General features: G+C 39.7%; 1 protein-coding gene across 1 annotated transcript in view; it reads right to left on the bottom strand.

Moving 5' to 3' along the window:
* Positions 1–5,628, bottom strand: part of adgrl4 (adhesion G protein-coupled receptor L4) — a 17,750-nt gene extending 12,122 nt beyond the window's left edge. The window contains exons 1-3 of the mRNA XM_076278065.1: positions 5,525–5,628; positions 5,203–5,337; positions 3,463–3,615 (exon numbers count right to left, since the gene is read on the bottom strand). Coding sequence (XP_076134180.1) covers positions 3,463–3,615; positions 5,203–5,337; positions 5,525–5,570 — 334 coding nt within the window. The 5' untranslated portion in view covers positions 5,571–5,628. The remainder of the gene's footprint in view (positions 1–3,462; positions 3,616–5,202; positions 5,338–5,524) is intronic.
* Between the last annotated feature and the right edge of the window lie 12,975 nt (positions 5,629–18,603).

Below are 18,603 nucleotides of genomic sequence, written 5' to 3'. Positions count from 1 at the left end.
GTTTTCAACACATTCGTTTTAAGAGTGTACTAGCCAGAACACACATACACATCTCCCACTGCAATGGCACACTGCAGAAACATATGTGTCATGTGCGTCAGTGTGGATGTGTTTATTCTTCACCATAAGTGTCTGGTCCACTTCCATCTCCCATCTGCTAAAGGGAAAGTGGTGTGGTGTTGCTGTGGAGATGCGCCTATCTGACCACATGTGGCCTGTGTAGTCTTACATAAATGCTTTTTTTTTGCCAGGTGCCTTTTCAGGCTTTAGCCACTGTATCATTGACACAGACAGAGTTCTCGGTCTACTGTTACAAGCTGCCATCTGCAGAGACACAGGCAATATGTCACAGCAAGTGTCTTTGAGACATCCATCATCAGTGTACTCTGGACGTTTCACAACCTCTGAACAGTTGGTCCAACCGCCTCCTGTCAGAACAGGCATTAATATAGGGGGATCTTAATGTGTGTCTGATTAATATTCTACCACCATATACAGTAGGAGTGGACTGCAGATGCCGAGGTTCAAAGAGGATTATAAGGGCTACATAAACAGTCGATACAGTTCATATCCATGAGGGGTTGTGTCGGCTGGTGTTTTATTTCTCAAAGTAGGGCTTTCCATCTTCAAGCCACTTATAGGTGGTTTGCTGCTGCGGGAATCAAGCTATCAAACTCATAGTACAATCTGAAAGCGTTTCTTTTCTGTGCTGTTCTCTCCTGGATCTGTTCTGCTGTGGTATAGATCACTCACTTCAACACTGAACAGCTCACATTGACTCGCTAACACTGAACAGCTCATAGTGACTAGCTAACACTGAAGAGCTCACATTGAACAGCTCGCACTGACTAGCTCACACTGAACAGCTCATAGTGACTAGCTAACACTGAAGAGCTCACACTGAACAGCTCGCACTGAACAGCTCATAGTGACTAGCTAACACTGAAGAGCTCACACTGAACAGCTCATATTGGATTTCCAAAGTAGTTTTTCAGCAGTCCAAGCTCATATTTGTAGTCAAAAATGTTTGATTTCTTCATATATAATGTTTCCCGGCTGTATCACATGCTCCAGTTCCAGTACTGACAACACATCTGTATGATTTCTGTATGATCTCTGATGCCCTGGGTGTTCCAGGAATCTCCACACCTACAGTATGGTATGACTTTTTCCTGTGTCCCTGCTGTGACTATATGTCCTGCCAACTCAGCATGACCCTGGACATCCTGTATGTGATGATCATATCCAGGGGAAATCTCCTCCCTACACCACACGCAGACAGGGGACATGTGGGGTGTGATGGTAATCTCATAGGCCACAGCACACACATGAAATCCGATGGTCTTATCATTGGATTGGAGAGAGGGGGTGAGGATATAGCTCGTTTGGGTCTTTCTTATCATCATAACACATGTTTGTGCACATAATATGTAAATGGGCTGAAAGGCAGCGGAATGTAAACAAAAGGGTGTGGAGCCCAAAACAATTTATTATAATCAAATTACATTACTCTACGCACAAATGACAATAAGGAAGCTTCAACATTCCACTGCTGCAGACAGGCAAGCAGAGAAATGTTGACATTTTTGGCAGCATAAGTATGAAACTCTACAATGACAGCATCAAGGCTGAGGAGCCCAATGTGTTATTTCAGAATAGGACCTTAAATGTAAGATAGGGTTGATGAATTATCATTAACTTATCACATATTGATAAAATAGAGTGAGTAGAAATTGTGAGTACGAAGAGCCTAGAGCTCGTAGTGTAGGAACAAGAGAGCTTGCTCAGTTCTTGCTTAATCATAAAAGGGCCCCTTTGGTGTTTTCTGGCTGTCTGCTATCCTTGGCAACTTCTATTGTTTTGAAGCTTTCAGACTGGTGATGTTGGTTAAGGGCAGCTGTTCTCTAGAGTGATGCGGAATCCCTTCTGCTCCTGAGGTGGAATCCCTCGTCTGACCTGTCTGACGATGCTCTTGACCTCAGTTAGCCTCAGCTGCATCATGCCAAAGCCCATTCATTCGATCAACCTCAGTTCCGTCATGTCAGACCTCATCAGACCCCACTTCACGTGAGTGAGCGGCTCAGCAATTTCACACACGCACACACACACACACACACACACAGACATACACACACACACACACACACACACACACACACACACACACACACACACACACACACACACACACACACACACACACACACACACACACACACACATTACTCCAGGTTCCTGCTTCCTGAATGGATCACTACGGCTCTCCCCATAGAGAGCTTTCACTTCCTGCTCTGGGCTCTCCCGTCTTCCGCTTCTTTTTTCTCGTGGCTGTCTTGAGGTTCAAACACACACACACACACACACACACACACACACACACACACACAACCAACAACACACACTTGTGACAGCCTGATGTAAACAGTGTAAACAGTGCCTGCTTCCTGGTTTGTTCCCTGGCTTGCCTTAAGTTCTCTCCTCTCATCGTGCGGGGGTATCCGATGGCAACATTCCAAGCACAGGCCACACAGCTGTGTCTGCTTAAAGCTCGACTACATCCTTTACTCTCTCTGTCCTCTCGGGCAGAGTCAACAGAGGGCACTCTAGATGTTTGAAGATGTGCTAAGACTTTATTTGGAGGGCCCATATCAGCAAACTGATATGTCTGGTTTGGGCTTCTAGCAAGCCTTCTCTACTGACTTTTAGAGAGTAGCAATTGGCCTAATCTGTACTGTCTGGTATATTGGCCCATTCAGAAAATGTCAGGCCTATACATATGAAAGTTCTGGAGCCACTGCTGGCTTGGTCTAATCTGTAAATATGCCCTTGATTCAGGGCAGTTGGATTCACCCACAGTTTTATAGTACACCCGCAAAATGGCTGTACTGTACTCATTCATTTGGTCTACTTGGTCAAGATTCTTTTGGTTGAACCATGTGACAACAACCAACCACAGATATTGTTCTGCGATACATATCAGTATTGATTTACGTACTAAGGCACTATCCAGTTGTTAAGTCCGACATCATGGGCCCAACAACTTTTTCATCAAAAAAAGTTTACTAGCGCAACCAGACGGTTTTCGCAACATGTGAACCTTGTCACCATCACCTTTAGTGAGGGTAAAACAAAATTGGATTTTTTTAATTTTATTTTACTGTCCATGGAGAAAAACGAGCAGCTGTGAAAGCCATTGGAAAAAGAATTTTCAGCTCATTATTACATCATCACTTAACAACCCAACTTGAGAAAAATGTCATGTGGGAGCCCTGAGATGACTGGTTCTTATGTTTGGGATATCATGGTTTTAAATTAGATTTGGTTTAAATTATTAAATCAGCTGAAGTTAGACTTTGCACTTTGCCCATAATTTAAAGGCCATGCATGAATATGGTACAACATGTACAATTAAATAAGATTATTGTTGGCATTGACTAATTCATTAATACATTTTATTATTACCTTCACAGTGAGTTCCGTCATTAGGCCAAAACTCTTTTGCCCCATTTGTAGAGCTGAAACCTGCTTTGCAGGTGCAGTGATAGCTTCCCAATGTGTTGGTGCAGGTGGCGTGGTCACCACATATGTAGGGAACCCTTTCACACTCATCGTCATCTGCGTGCAAACCAGAGGGAGAAAAATAAGTTTTCAAATATTCAACAATCTTAGTTTAAAAGAAGTTTAGAATATTCAACAATTGACCTATCAATAAGCCCTATAAGCAAACTTTTCACTCGTCATATTTAGCTTTTATCTCCAAAAGTTTACCATCAAGTGCCATGTAATATTACCTTAATGTCAGCCATATAATGTTAGTGTTAAGCAGTCTGCAAATTGTATATAATACCTCTCAACTGCCCTTTTATGAGTCACTCCCAACTTAACTGAATTATTAATGTATTTCAGAAACACAGGAGAAACGTAATTTGCATTATGTACAAACTACATGTTGTACGTTATTGCCTGATAGTCCTGACACAGGCTATCCTGTATAAGGTATTCTTAGCTGTCCTTCCTGAATAGTCTTGAAAAAGAGATGGAATGTCAGGAAATGTCTGACATAACAGATTTGGACTGAGGCTGACACGCATACATGGGAACAAGGAAGGAATGATAACCCAAAACACCATTGTTATCATGAGGGGTCCAAGCAGTCAAGCTGAATTTGCTGATGATAAACATTAGTATTCTGTCCTGATTGAAAAAAAGGCTCCTCCTAGCAACTGTGATCATGGGACTATGTTTAATGGCCCAAAGCAGTGGTCAGTCTGCAGGACCAATCCAAGCTCTTAAAAGCATGACAAGAGCAGTTATTTCATTTCAAGATGCAAACAGCAGCAGGGTGTTTGATGAGTGTGGGGGGTGTTCATCACTGTTTCTCCTACTGCCAACCTCCTACTAGTAACATGTTGCTGCATGGCATCTAAAACTCCCCCAACAACTCACCCTATCTCACAGCAACAACCATGAAAAACATTTGGGTTCATAACGCATAACAAGGACTAAACCTTTTGAACCTATTTGTCACACTGGCTCTTCACAGTAGCTCTTTGGGAAGTTCCCATTGGAAAGCATGTTTCGCTTACTTGATTGTGGGAAGTTCAAAAGTGTCAGGATTTATATTAATGAGATTATTTTTAAGATGTACCAATAAATAGCCTTAGCTATTAAAAAGTCTGAATTCATACACCTTTGTACAGTCCAAGTCAAGCCTTGTGTCACTACTTTACTCATGAGAACCAGAACAGACACATACTCCTACATTTACTAGACTATTTATCCAAACTCTTCACAATGCAGTTTTGTGCTTTGTGTCAGAAACCCTCCAAAAAATGTAAGGCACGCTTTTGCAACCAATTTATCACCATAATACATCACTTAGCATTAGGAATAGATTTCATCATTGCAAACGATACTGTTTTAGACTATCCAAGACTATCAGCAAGGTCAATTGGCTGTTAGCTAACATTTTCTAAAATTGAAATAGCATTTACTAAGTACTCAATATTTTCCAGATATTGATACATATTTGATATAATGAACATATCATAATTGTCCGTATTTTTATGTTTAATTAGGGGTCATAGTACAATGTATGGTTGAACACAGGTTGAAAATAATAATTAGAACAATGTGTTATGTCCTCCCTTTATTTGCCAGAAATTAGTTCATGTTAAAAGTAGCTCATGTTGTGTCTCTTACCTTGACAGTTAGTTATTCCATTACCAGTAAAGCCATCTTTGCATTTGCAGGTCTTGTTCTCACACTTTGCTAGCTCATGACAGTTTGGGCAGGTGTCAGAAAATATCCCTTGTGTAAGGACACTGAATATCCATGCTAGACGTGAAAAACAAAATGAGGCAAATATAGGGGTCATCATAGCATACAGCATATGTTTCACCATTATAACACAACACAAACTTGAGATGACATTATTTTTATGATCATTTAGCTAGTGTATAGTGTCCTTTGGTCATTTAGGCAACAACAAAGTACATAATTTGAAAAATATATATATTTTTACCTTCCAAAAGCACAAGCTTCATTGAGGAGTTTAGTAAATGCGACATTTTCCAACCGAGACGACTTACATCCAGTCGGGACTCAAGGGGTGGTGACGTCTACTACTTCCCTCCAGCTTTCCTGTTGTTCTAAACCTGACCCTTCCTGTTCTAATGCTCTATCAGTGATCACATAAAAGTGGCCTCACAGGGACACACCTATTTACTGGAAACCGTATATAGGCTGGACGAGGAGTTTGTGTATGATCTGATTACATTTATACACTGTTTGTAAAGCAATTGTAAACTCATTCAGATCTCAGAAAGTGCGCTTGCTTGTGCATTAGACTTTTAGAATTGCAGTCTTTGTTGAGTCCTGAATAGAATGAGGCTACTAAAAAATGTAAACAAAAGTTATTACTAAAGATAAAATATACATAAATAAATAAATAAAATAAACTCAACTACAATATTTAATCTTAACAAATTTCAAATTTACAATATCATCGTATTCCCCCAAAGAGCTGGATTATGTGATGTCAAAACACACAAAATGACTGACAAACAGGACAACAGTGAGGGATGGAACAAAAGTTAAAAACATCAAAGACAAACAGGAGGCCATGTCGAGTTGTGTTTGTGACATGTCAAGTTGTGTTTCTTGCACACAACACATAATACAAGAATTATCGAAAACCTGAGAAGGTATAGAAACCTGAAAATATTATTTCTTGTGTTGTGGATTTCAACTTATACTGGCTTATAGAGAGACTGTAAAATAAATGCAGGCCAAATCATTATGATGGACTGCTAGAGGATGCTAATGGGAAGCTAATGAATGGTCCTAAAATGGGTGGAGGTCCCCTGGCACCACATTTCACCTTGGCTCTAGACTTGGCTTTTAGTCAGTGAACGGAAAGGGCACACACATGCATGGCTTTGCAAGGCTACCTATTGCCTACACACTCTGAAGAAGTGAAGCACTGATTGTGAAATGGCGACCATATTCTACAGTTTTTATCAATTGTTTACACACAAAAACTGGTACTTAAGACACAATGACCATAACATTTAACTCATGCACCAACCCCCTGAACCAATTCTGCTAAATTACAAGCACAATTCCTGCTTTACACTCAAATTGCAGTTCTAAAACACACTTTTTTCATAACACTACACACAATTCTCTGCATTTGGCAATTTTCATTAAGAAAATCTCTTGTTTTCATAAGGAACACCCTGCCTTTCAAATTCTAAAGTTAATTGCCCTACTATGCACTCTGACTCATCACATGGGCAAACACCTGCCACACAGTTTTACAATTAGCAATTAGAGCTTTATCATAATGCTTGTGATGTGGATGAGGTGATGTGGCCAGACCTAAACAGAAGAGAGGACGCAGCATAGTGTGTAAACAATCGAGAAAAACTGTAAACAATAGGTTACTGATATTATAACTTCTGAACAAATAATGTTTCTGTATAGGGACTGATAAACACATCATATGTAGGGACTATATATGGACTGATAAACACATCATACTGTATATATATTCAGAACTACTAATTGGTATTTTAAATGTATAAACTTAATATAACAATATAAACATTAAATGAAGCTGGAGGAGCCTGTTCAGGCCTGTTCCAAAGGTGCACATTTGGTGGAGAGGCTGACTTTTACTCTTTTGGTGGAGAGGCTGACTTTTACTCTTTTGGTGGAGAGGCTGACTTTTACTCTTTTGCGATTTGAATTGGGGCCATCACACTAAACCTATGACTGTGACATATACATCCTTGGGGCAGCCGTGGCCTACTGGTTAGCACACTGTGTGCTGTGTCTGTTTCACTAATTCACGGATTGGAATAAATGCAGAGACCAAATTTCAAAAGAGTATATATACTTATACTCAGTGTTGGGAGTAATGCGTTACAAAAGTAATGTAATTACTGTAATATATTGCTGTTTGCGGTAACGCGGTAATGTAAGGCATTACAAAAAAAAAATTGGGTAATATTTACTCGGTACAAACTTCAGTAACGCGCGTTACAATGCAGTTTAACCCAAAATTAAGCGCTTGTTTTGTTTTGATACATATTCGCAAACACCAGGCGAGAACAACAGAGGAGAAAAAATCCGCGCAAAATGGTAGAACGTTATCTCCTGATAGGCTACTGGTTGAATATGACTGTGGCTGCAGCAGACTCGCAGGCGGACTCTATTTGCGGGATGGACATAAGCCTACGCTCATTATTTTCAGCTTGTCAGAGACAAGGCTATGAAGAACATAATAGTTAGTGCACTTTGTGTGCGAAACCGAAAGATCTCTCAGCTCGCGAAATAGCACAAGTAAATTAATGAAACATTTAAAGTAGTGCCACGCAACAAACACAAACTATGCTGTTGTGCATGTCAGCTTTGTGCTGTGAACTTAAATTGAAGAGAATAAAGGGATAGAAATGCAGAAAAAGATTGTGTAGCCTGGCAGTGCCACCGCTCCCACCACGCGCATCACACACTTTGCGTTGGGCACCAAAGGACAGAGGGGGCACCCAAATGTAACCAATGAATAGTAGCTTTACTGCAAACTGCGTTTCACTCTTCATCAATAACGTTTACAATGTCAAAATGCACTAACACGATGTTACATGCAAGTTTGATAACTTTTGGGTTCTCTCAATCACCACGTAGTACTAGAACTGGTGGGTCTTCAGTCTTCGTTTTCCAAGCATTTAGGCTACATGAAGCACATGATATGCTGAGTCGACTGAAACGCATTCCATTCAGATAGCTAGGTGGATACCAGGCTCATAATTCACTTGTATTCGCAAAATGAAATGTGAAGCAACATGTCATTGCATACTTCCATTTCCAAAGCAATGAAGGTTGCTTAAAACAACTTAACATTGTGCATATTATTGTGCTATCAATGTAACTCAAACAAATAAGGCTTGTAAACAAGAGCTGGCAAAAGGGCATTATGACAACGTAAAGATCAATGCTCTTAAAGTGACAGTGCACCATTTATAAGTAAAACAGCATTTCTTCAGAAATTAATGTTTAAAAATATTAAATGTCACTCACTCAAAGCCACTCACTTAGGGCACAGAAATGGCCAGCAGGCCACCATCTTGACATGTCTTTATTAAAGGATCCGTATGTAAAAATTGTATTTCAATTAATCATACAATTGCCCTGATATGTCACTAGACATTAAGAAATCATGTTCATTTAAAATACTTATATCACTGACAACAGTAGTCTGGCCAGGATATTGTCATTTAAAAAGTGAAGTTGCAGCCCTCCATTGATGTTGATGTTGTCATGTTGTGTTTTGGCCTAATGCGCCACCCTCCACCTATCTACTAATCACAAAGTCAGTAGTGTTTCGTCATCCGGTTGCCAACTCTGCCAGTCAGAGGGGAGGGGAAGGGGATACACCGCTCTACAGTAATTTGAAAGTGATTGTAGTACCCGTTTTGGCCACAATCTTACATACGGTTCCTTTAAGCTTTGATTTACAATATAGTAGGCTCTCTATTGATTTTAATGAGTAGGCCTAGGCCTTAAAGTTACAGTATTTCTATCACAATTTACCAGACTTTGACCTTTTGTCGGTTTTTAACAAAATTCTGACTATGATTGTTCCTTGTATTGCATTATGAGCACTGCGCCTATTGCATTCTACAGTTGCCTTAAGCCTAGCTCAGTCATTATGCTATACCACATCTCCCTCCATTGGAAGAGCAAGCTGCATTAAGCGTAATAAACTGCATTTAGAATGGCAAATCCATATTTCTAGATATTTTGGTGAAAGTAACTTAAAAGTAATGCAATAGTAGTGTAATGCCTTACAATTCAGAGACAGTAATATTATAATGTAACAAATTACTTTGAAATGACAGTAATAAGTAATGCGTAGTACATTACGTTTTTGAAGTAACTTGCCCAACACTGCTTATACTTATATATATATCCCTGATGGGTGACAGTTAAGGCTGACCTGATATTGCAAAACATTACATTAAAATTGAACGCATATGCACATCCAGTGTTTGTGTAGTTCTGTATTCTTAGGACAGATTGAGTTTTCAGAATTTAAATATAGCTATATATATAACATAGCTCTGTATGTTATTTAGCTCAAGGTATATACTTTTGTAATTTTTATTTAGAGCAAAACCTGGCATTATTGTGTGATTGTAAACAAAAACAAAAAGGTGTAGAGTACCTGTTGTTAGAGCACAATATGTTCAGTGTTGAATGCAAGATGAGGTCATGCTGGACAGGAAGCTACAGCCATGTGTAAATGTCATTGTGCCTGTCAGCAGACTTAATTCTTGTTGAAACCAGCTGAATTACTGGATATGTCTGTTAACAGAGCCTTAAAGTTTTATGTATTCAGAACATAAAAAGCATAACTGTTTTTACTACTGCAAGTGTGTTAGACGATAAGCTGCACAATGTTTTTTTTTTTTTTTTTTGCAGTTTGGCTTCAACAGAGATGCTCAGCATTTAAGTGATACGCCTTGTAACATATTTGTGTTACATATTTGTAACATAATAATAATAATAATAATAATAATAATAATAATAATAATGGCCCATGTGCTTACAACTACTACTGGTACTACTGGTAGAGTATACAGCCTGCTACAGCAACACAGTAATGAAACGGAGAGAGATCGCACCATTTTATAGTCTCTTTTAATGTGCATTTGAGTCCAGGATGTAAAAGGTTCTCATGACAGACAGAAGACATTGTCTTAAAGGTCAACCCATCCGCTGTGTGCATTGGTACGAGTGATGGAGATGGATGTGAGAGGTTTCAGGTGAGCCTGAGTCGATTATTTTCAGTAACAAGAGTAGTAAGGTCACTGCAGACCTTCGTCCCTCATGCAATGTTAAGGAAAGTGTACTAAAACATAGCAGGACTGGAATATGGTGACCCTTGCATCCTGTACAAAAATGTGATATAAATTGGACCGGTAGTGTTAGTTGGCACACAAACAAACAAACTGACCAACGGATGGACGTCCGATAAGCCTTTATCACGGCAGCCGAAGTAGGAAGTGAACAGCCCTGCTCCTGTGTGAGCACAGGTGTTTCTAATTAAGTGTCAGATTCGGCCACAGTTACTTCAACCAGAGGCCTCGTTAATGTTTTTAGGAACACCTGTGGTTTGCCTGCCAACAGGAAACTGAACAGCCCTGCTTCAGCTGCCGTGATAAAGGCCTATTGGCAGCACTGTGTTTATTAATCTTGCCCCCTATCAGTGGCGAGATTAATAAACTGGGTTTGACATTGGATTGCATTCAAAGATGCATAATAGTGCCATAATAGTCAATGCTAGCTGTGAAGGTATCATTTTGTTGGTAGGAACCCGTCGTGAATGTGGAGGGGTAGGTCTGGGATGCCAAGCCACTGTTGAGCCTGCTAGGTGTTATTTTTGGCATACTTTACTCTACTCTGTATGAATAATGTGTGTGCTTCTGTATGAATTTGATGTTAATTAATGTAAATGTTACTTTACATTCTTTTTTAAAAAGGCAACATTCACAATATCAAAACTGTATGAGGGGTATTTTGAAGTGGATTCATTACTGGGGGTGCCAGTGAGTTACTGTGTTTTGATTCTTTAAAACAGTACGTTTACTCGGGCTGCGTGCTATACTCCGTCATTCTCTCTGTGAGCGGTGACCTTAACACAGGGAAGCCTGCATGCTTTTTATAAGTAGCCAGGGCGTCAGACACCGACAGGGCCAAGTGGAACGGAAGCACTAATAAAAACTCTTGGCCCAGCAAGTTACGGCTCACGCTTAGGGGTTGGCAGTATTTACGCTGGGCGAAAAATAAATGGCTTGTCACAGAAATTTCTCCGAGTCCCATATCAATTGATGAAACCTTACGTCTCCCACAGGATGCTCGAGATTAAGTTGGAGTCGGTGAGAAGGCTCATGAAGCCTGTGTCATCCTCGTCTTTCCACAAAGAGCTCTTTTGTTCCACAAGGTTTCCTACCAAGTGAGATCGTATTACCAAGAAATGTATTAGGCCTTGTGTTTCGTGCTGTCTCTATTTTACTCCACTCAGTCAGGAAGTCTAGGGAGAATATCCCAAGTCCATCACTGTTGTGTTTCAGTTATGAGGACCACAGAGGTGCATGTGTGTGTGTGTGTGTGTGTGTGTGTGTGTGTGTGTGTGTGTGTGTGTGTGTGTGTGTGTGTGTGTGTGCGTGTGTGTGTGCGCGTGCATGTGTGTGTGTCTGTGTTTGTGTGTGCGTGTGTGTGTGTATTGCATATTGTCTTTCTGAGTTGTGGATAAAAGGTCCAGGCTCTTGCTTTGTGACTGTAACTGACATCAGAGGGGAAGCCAGGGCAGGACCTGCTTCCTTTGAGTGCTTTATAATCAGAGCAGACCACTTGACCAGCAGACTTCCGTTCTGGCTTTAAACGTAGTACAGCAGCAAAAACACACACACACACACACACACACACAAACACTCACACACACACACACACTCACACACATATATACATGCACATGTGCATATGTGCGCACACACACACACACACACACACACACACACACACACACACACACACACACACACACACACACATACACAATACACACACATACACAATACACACACATTTATACACACAAGACACATTGTGTAATGTCTTTGAGCAAGACAATATTAACATGACATTCATATCGAATACACACACTCATAAGTGACCTTTCTTCCCATCCTGTCCACAAATGGAGGAGAGGGGGAAGATAGTGTCTGAAACACAATATACACTGTGGAGTCGCTAGGCAGCCACCTGGTGGTTTCATACTTTTTCATTCTGTTATAACCAATCATAACAGTATTTAAACATAACGAGTAGGATGTTTTACATTTACATTGTAAGTGAGGATAGGAGCAGGCTTCACTCAATGCGTATACTTCTAAACTTTTAGAGTGCTGGCCTAAATAGTTAGAATACGTAAAGTAAGAAAGACCGCACTATGCATACATACTTTTATTTGCACAGACACGCTTCGGCGCGCTCCTTCTTCGGTGTGCTACATTTACTTCAGTGTGTTACCTTTACATTGTGACATTAGTTAAACATTCATCATCATACTCTGAATGAATTTATATGTATATATATAATTGAAATATATATATATACCATTTCTAGAAATGTTATTTCTAAAATATAATCGTATATTCTGGAAATTACATTTTGTGTCATTGACCAATAATTTGTCATAGGTAGCAAAAATAACTTTACCAAAATGAGAAAATTTACCACTACAGTTAAAAAAGTTTAAACTTTATCAGTGTCTAGTGAGACATTATTCATCATGCTGGAAGTTTGTCTCTGAGCCTTTGGTATCTAACTGGAAAGCTGATGTAAGCTAATGAAAAGACGAAACCGCTGTGGCTGAATCTCAGATCAGACAGAGGAACAAATTATCGAAAATAACACAGACCTTCTATTAGTGAATACATCAAACCTAATGTTGAACAAACTCCTATGCTACGCAAACTCGTAAGTGTTTTGACTCCCCAGATTTTCTCTTTTCAGAGAGACATATCAAAATAACTGTCTCCACTAATCAAAAAACTTGTCACACTGATGTGGCAGACTGAATTTAGGATGACAAAAAAAAGTGGAATATTTCTTTAAGGGCTCAGAGATTCAGAATGAGAACGAGGGCTTCGCTCTTCACAAATGAATTTCCGAGCTTGCCTCAGTGACTCCTCAATGTATTTGTCTTCTTGGAGATTTAACACACCCGAGTGAGCCAATCCATATTCTCGAGACAGTTACAAGACAGCGTTCCCATTTGTTACTGCTTACTTACATTTTCATGTTGCTCAGGTGCTGGGTGTCGGGGCACAGTTGAACGCACCGTTGGCTTGTTCTTAGTGAGGACTGCAGAAGATCGGGACTGTGGACTTAAGCCCTGGCAGTGCATCAACGGGAACAAAAAAAAAGAATAAAATAGTTCTCTATTACACAGCAAATGAGCAACAGCACAGAATCTTTTGTGTTGAACTGAATGAGTAGAAACTCACACATTTGCACGCCGCACGCACACACACACACACGCACACACACAGACACACACACACACCCACACAGACACACACACACAGACACAGACACAGACACACACACACACACACACACACACACACACACACACACACACACACACACACACACACACACACACACACACACACACACACACACACACACACACACAAATTGGATATACAATGGCCTTTCACTGCTATCCCATCAGTAGTGTTCTGAATAAAGGGCACCAACCCTTGTCAAAAGCATTTTTAAATCTTCCACAGGTCAAGTCATAGGCTAAAAGATAGTTAACAGAATAAGGAAATATAATAGAAATTTGAATCAGGATTTGTTTGGCCCAGTTATAAAATCATTAGCACTGACATGTCATAGCCTATAAAATTTGCCATTTGTATCAGAGAAAAATGTTATGAAAGTGCTCAGTGGAACTCAATTTTCTTTTTTATTAAGGAAACCTTTCACGGGAGACTAAATGCTGTGGATGCGTAATTGGTTTTAACCCTCACATGGTAAGCATGCTTGTGATAGTTATCACTGTATCTGAATCTCTGCTATCAATTTAAATACAAAAGGTGAAGACGGATGTTTTACATCATAACAAAGCTGAATAAGGTAGCTGTTTGTAGTTTTTGAATATTCTCTGGTTGAGGGTTTCTGTTCGTTTTTGACAAATATGTTCAGTAATTTTTGAACACTTCACACTGTATGGATCATGGTCACAATTGTTTGTCTTTGCAACAATGTAATGCAATATATTAACATCACATCCACCAATTTTTAGGTTTATCCGTAAAACAAAAAAATCTCTACAAAAATGACTTTTGACATTTATACTTTGTGATTTATTGGGAAAAACAGTGATGCTTGGCTGCCTTAAACTGACAGGTGAAGGGACCAAACAAAGCCGTCTTAAAATGATCGCATTAACCTGGGCTAAGTATGAGTTGCCATGGTCTGTAAAAGAAACCTGACACTGATTTCTTTGCCTGGAGACACATGTGGCTTCAGTAATTGTCAAGGTTGAGCCCTTTGGCCAGTAGAGGGCGCTCTAGGCATTCTTGCCAGTGCTACAGAACGCTCCTCTTCAAAGTCCCCCCCCCACTCCTATATTCCCTTTTTTACACAAATATTGAACTGGTATTGTAACTTTACAATTTGCTCTAGCTTGAAAAAGTATAGGTGTTTTATGACATCAGTTCACTCAAGCATGTCATCAGCACGGGGGTGATTTTGTGTTTCTGCATTAGACGTCACTTCCAAGAGTCTGGCAGACCATATTTCTGATCTGTTCGGCCCAAGTTCCCCTTTACCCAACCCTGCTCAAATACAAAAATGGCTTGTGGCAAAATGACATATAATTAACGTTAATATGGACTTATTAGTAATGCATTGAATATAGCTAATAACTGGAAATTCCAAATCCGCTAGCTTTCATTCACCCTAGACTTAATTCAGCTAATACAAGCCTTTCAGAGGAGCTGCCAATTTTTTTTGAACTGGCAAAATTGTATCATTCACTAAATTAATCTTGTTATCTAGGATGCAGTCATAAAACTCCAAGAATACAAATATATTTATACATTGTATTAAATATTTTATCCATACTTCCGAGCTCCAAATTTCAAGTTCCAAATTCAATTTTAAATATTAAATTCAAATAGCTGAGAATGGTCCTCAGATTTAATCAATACACCTTTGCTATTACAGACTTTCAAACATACTTATATTAATCTGAACATACGTGTGTGTGTGTGTGTGTGTGTGTGTTGATAACCTATAAGTGTTTTTAACCTAATGTTTGGCTCCTGTTACGTGACTGGTATGAATACTGCCATTATGCTTCAGGCTGACATCCATTAGTTTTGAAACAGCCATGCCAAAAGAACACCTTTCTTCCTTTTCGGCATTTGTACCTTGACAGGGTTTCTAAAAGGTACCGTTTGTACAGTAACAGCTCAATAATGACAGCGAAAATTGATTTTGTTGTTCAAGTCTGCAAGCATTCAACTTACCTTGGCTGGCTATTTGCAGTTTGACTGGATTCCTTCAGTTTGACTCTGCTCAGCCTCGTAAATCCATATAGTGAAATAAGCTTTCTACAAGAGTCTGATTCTGACCTTGGAAAATACAATAGAATTTGTTCTTACTTGTGGTTGGTTGGACTTATCTAGAGTGTTATAATAAATAATGAATGCTCTCTGGGTCTGTGCAGTGATAAGAACATACCCTTGTCCTTGATGACACGGACATACATAGAATTAACAGCTACTTCAGGGCTTTACAAGTCTCTGACCTCCCGTCTGCCCAAGGTCTTTGTTGGGTTCAGACTCTTAATGGTATTCAGCTGCAGATGTACTTGGTTAATACTGCTGCAAGATAGCAGGCAGGCAGAACCGGCACAAAATGGCTTGATTCTGACTCTGTTTCGCCTACTGGCCCACAGAACACAGAGAGAGATGTGCCTGCTTGGCCCCTGAAGACTGCAGCGGTGCTCAGTTTTTTGGCCAATTTGCCACTGTGTGTGTGTGTGTGTGTGTGTGTGTGTGTGTGTGTGTGTGTGTGTGTGTGTTTATGTGTGTGTGTGTGTGTGTGTGTGTGTGTGTGTGTGTGTGTGTGTGTGTGTGTGTACGCATGTGTGTGTGTGTATGTTTGTGTGTGTGTCCAAAACAGCTTTTAACAATACAGCTGACACTAGTGCATAGTCCTGCAGGCTTCCTGCAACTTTGAGAAATGAAACAAATCTATGTGTCCGTCTCCTGCTGAATCAGTGCACAGAAACAGACACACTCAGGTTAGTCAGGGTGAGGAGCAGAACTCTTCAATTTCAATTAGGCTGCTGTGTGTTTTCTATTTTTTTTTTCTTTTTTTTTTTTGTAAAGAGTAAGTGTTTTTTTAATAGACCGGTGGGAGACTCAAATGACTAAAAGGCTATATAAAAGGCACTTGTGGGTTCTCTCTTTTATTTATTTATTAATGTGAAGCCCGGTAGCTGACACGTCGGACTAGCCCCTAATTGCCATGAATTGACACCGGGTACAACAGATAATGGGTTTCTCAGTCTCTCTTTGTAGCAGTTCACTCATTTTCCCCCAGATGCAACTTAACTGCCTTTAAAAATCCTGGCGGTTGCAAAAGAGCTGTGTGCAGAGACAAGATGATCAGTCTTTGGTGAGGGAGAGTGTCTATTTGACTGATCTATATTCACAGTGGACTTGTGATAACGACGTGTCTTGCCACAGACCAACGGGTCTCACCGGTGTGTGTGTGTGTGTGTGTGTGTGTGTGTGTGTGTGTGTGTGTGTGTGTGTGTGTGTGTGTGTGAGAGAGAGAGAGACGCCTCTTTGTCCTCGTGTAGTTTCAGACCATGAGGGTTGTACTCTACACAACTCCTTATTTTTATTTATGTTTAATCAGTGGCACAGAATTGGGAAAGACTAACAATATCGGCACAACATGAACGTCACTGCTGTTTCTTCACTGTAACTCTGTACCACTGCACCAAAGAGTGCCATTTCTGACCAACCCAGAGGGTGGTGGAAGAAATGAAAGAAGTGAAAGGTACTGTAGGCGCACTGCAGACAGGTAGACACACTGCTATTACGAAACACTACAGCAGGCAGTGGTGTACCTGTCTGTCATGTACTAGTAGATGGATAGATAGATAGATAGATAGATAGATAGATAGATAGATAGATAGATACTTTATTGATCCCTAGGGTGTGTACCTAAGTGTGCACTAAGTGTACTAAGTGTGTATGTATGACAAAACATTAGGGTAGTTGGCTATCCACCAAGATATAGGTTTAGAATTAAACTGAGATGGAGAATTTTTAAAAAAAGAAGAAAAAGAAGTTAACATCATATCACTTCATGATAAATGCCTTTAGGATAGTTCCATTTATGCAATTAATGAAATTATTATCCAATCTGATTACATGCGTTTCAACCGTTGTGCTGGACTGTCATTGCATATTACTGTCTTGTGCCGACTGGTTTAAAGGTAATTTTCACATTTTATACAATTAATCTCCTCCGTCCAAATTACACCTATGTAATCCCATAATCATATAATTTAACTATTCTAATGAAAGTTTGAAAGTTTACGGTTGCTCTGTCCTTTACTATAGTCGGGGGTATATCTTGATCAAATTCACCTTCTTCAGTTTTCTGATAGCTTTAATGATTTTAACAGGACATTATCTCTTAATATTAATTCAAATAGGCTAGGCTACTTCAAATGCAAAGGTCTACAATGACAGTTACCATGTTATCTGTTGGCAAACAAGTCAGTATGTCTGCAAACATGGTGCTTTTAGGCTTGCCCTCAAACCGCATCAGATATGAGGAAGATAATGAGCATGTAATCAATAAAACCTCAAACCTTCTTGATAATATTCCTCTTGGGCTTAGGATGGATATAGTAAGGACCTTTTTGGATGAGTGCAGGCCTGGGTAGGCAACTTCAGAAGATGATCACCATCAGCCATGTTTATGTCTGCCTCTGTGTAAGAGAAATAGTAAGGTAACATCAAAAGGAATTTATGAGGTGTCCACTTATGACTTCTGATGTAAGGGGTCAGAGTTGTCAGAAAAGAAATACTAAATAAGTAAAAAGATGACATAAAATGATATAGAAAGATAAATACATGCCCTCACACTAACAAGTATGAATATGCTATCTTACTTTACCTGTAGCCTGTAAATTGGAGATAAGTGCCTAAAATGAAAGGAAAATATAAGAATCTATGTAGAATATGCTGTAACTATGTTAACAGGGGTGCCTGCAGGAATTAATGCCCACCCCCCACCGCACCGACTTTAATCTCGACGTGTCAACATTAAACTTGATATTTTGAGAATAAAGTTGACATATCATATAGACTTTAATCTCGACATTGAATGAAACATTCCAGTTTTCTTTGAGTGCAACAGCAATAGACAGACATCATTTGGACAAAACATAGAACATATTAACCTCCGTTGCTCAGCTAAACAATT

The sequence above is a fragment of the Alosa pseudoharengus genome, unplaced genomic scaffold (genome assembly GCF_046254945.1).
Source record: "Alosa pseudoharengus isolate Yale_2024_CS ecotype anadromous, Long Island Sound unplaced genomic scaffold, YU_APseudo_1.1 YU_APseudo_1.1_scf_11, whole genome shotgun sequence".
NCBI lineage: Eukaryota > Metazoa > Chordata > Actinopteri > Clupeiformes > Clupeidae > Alosa > Alosa pseudoharengus.
The sequence above is the reverse complement of the archived record's forward strand: the minus strand, read 5'-3'. Positions and strand labels throughout refer to the sequence as shown.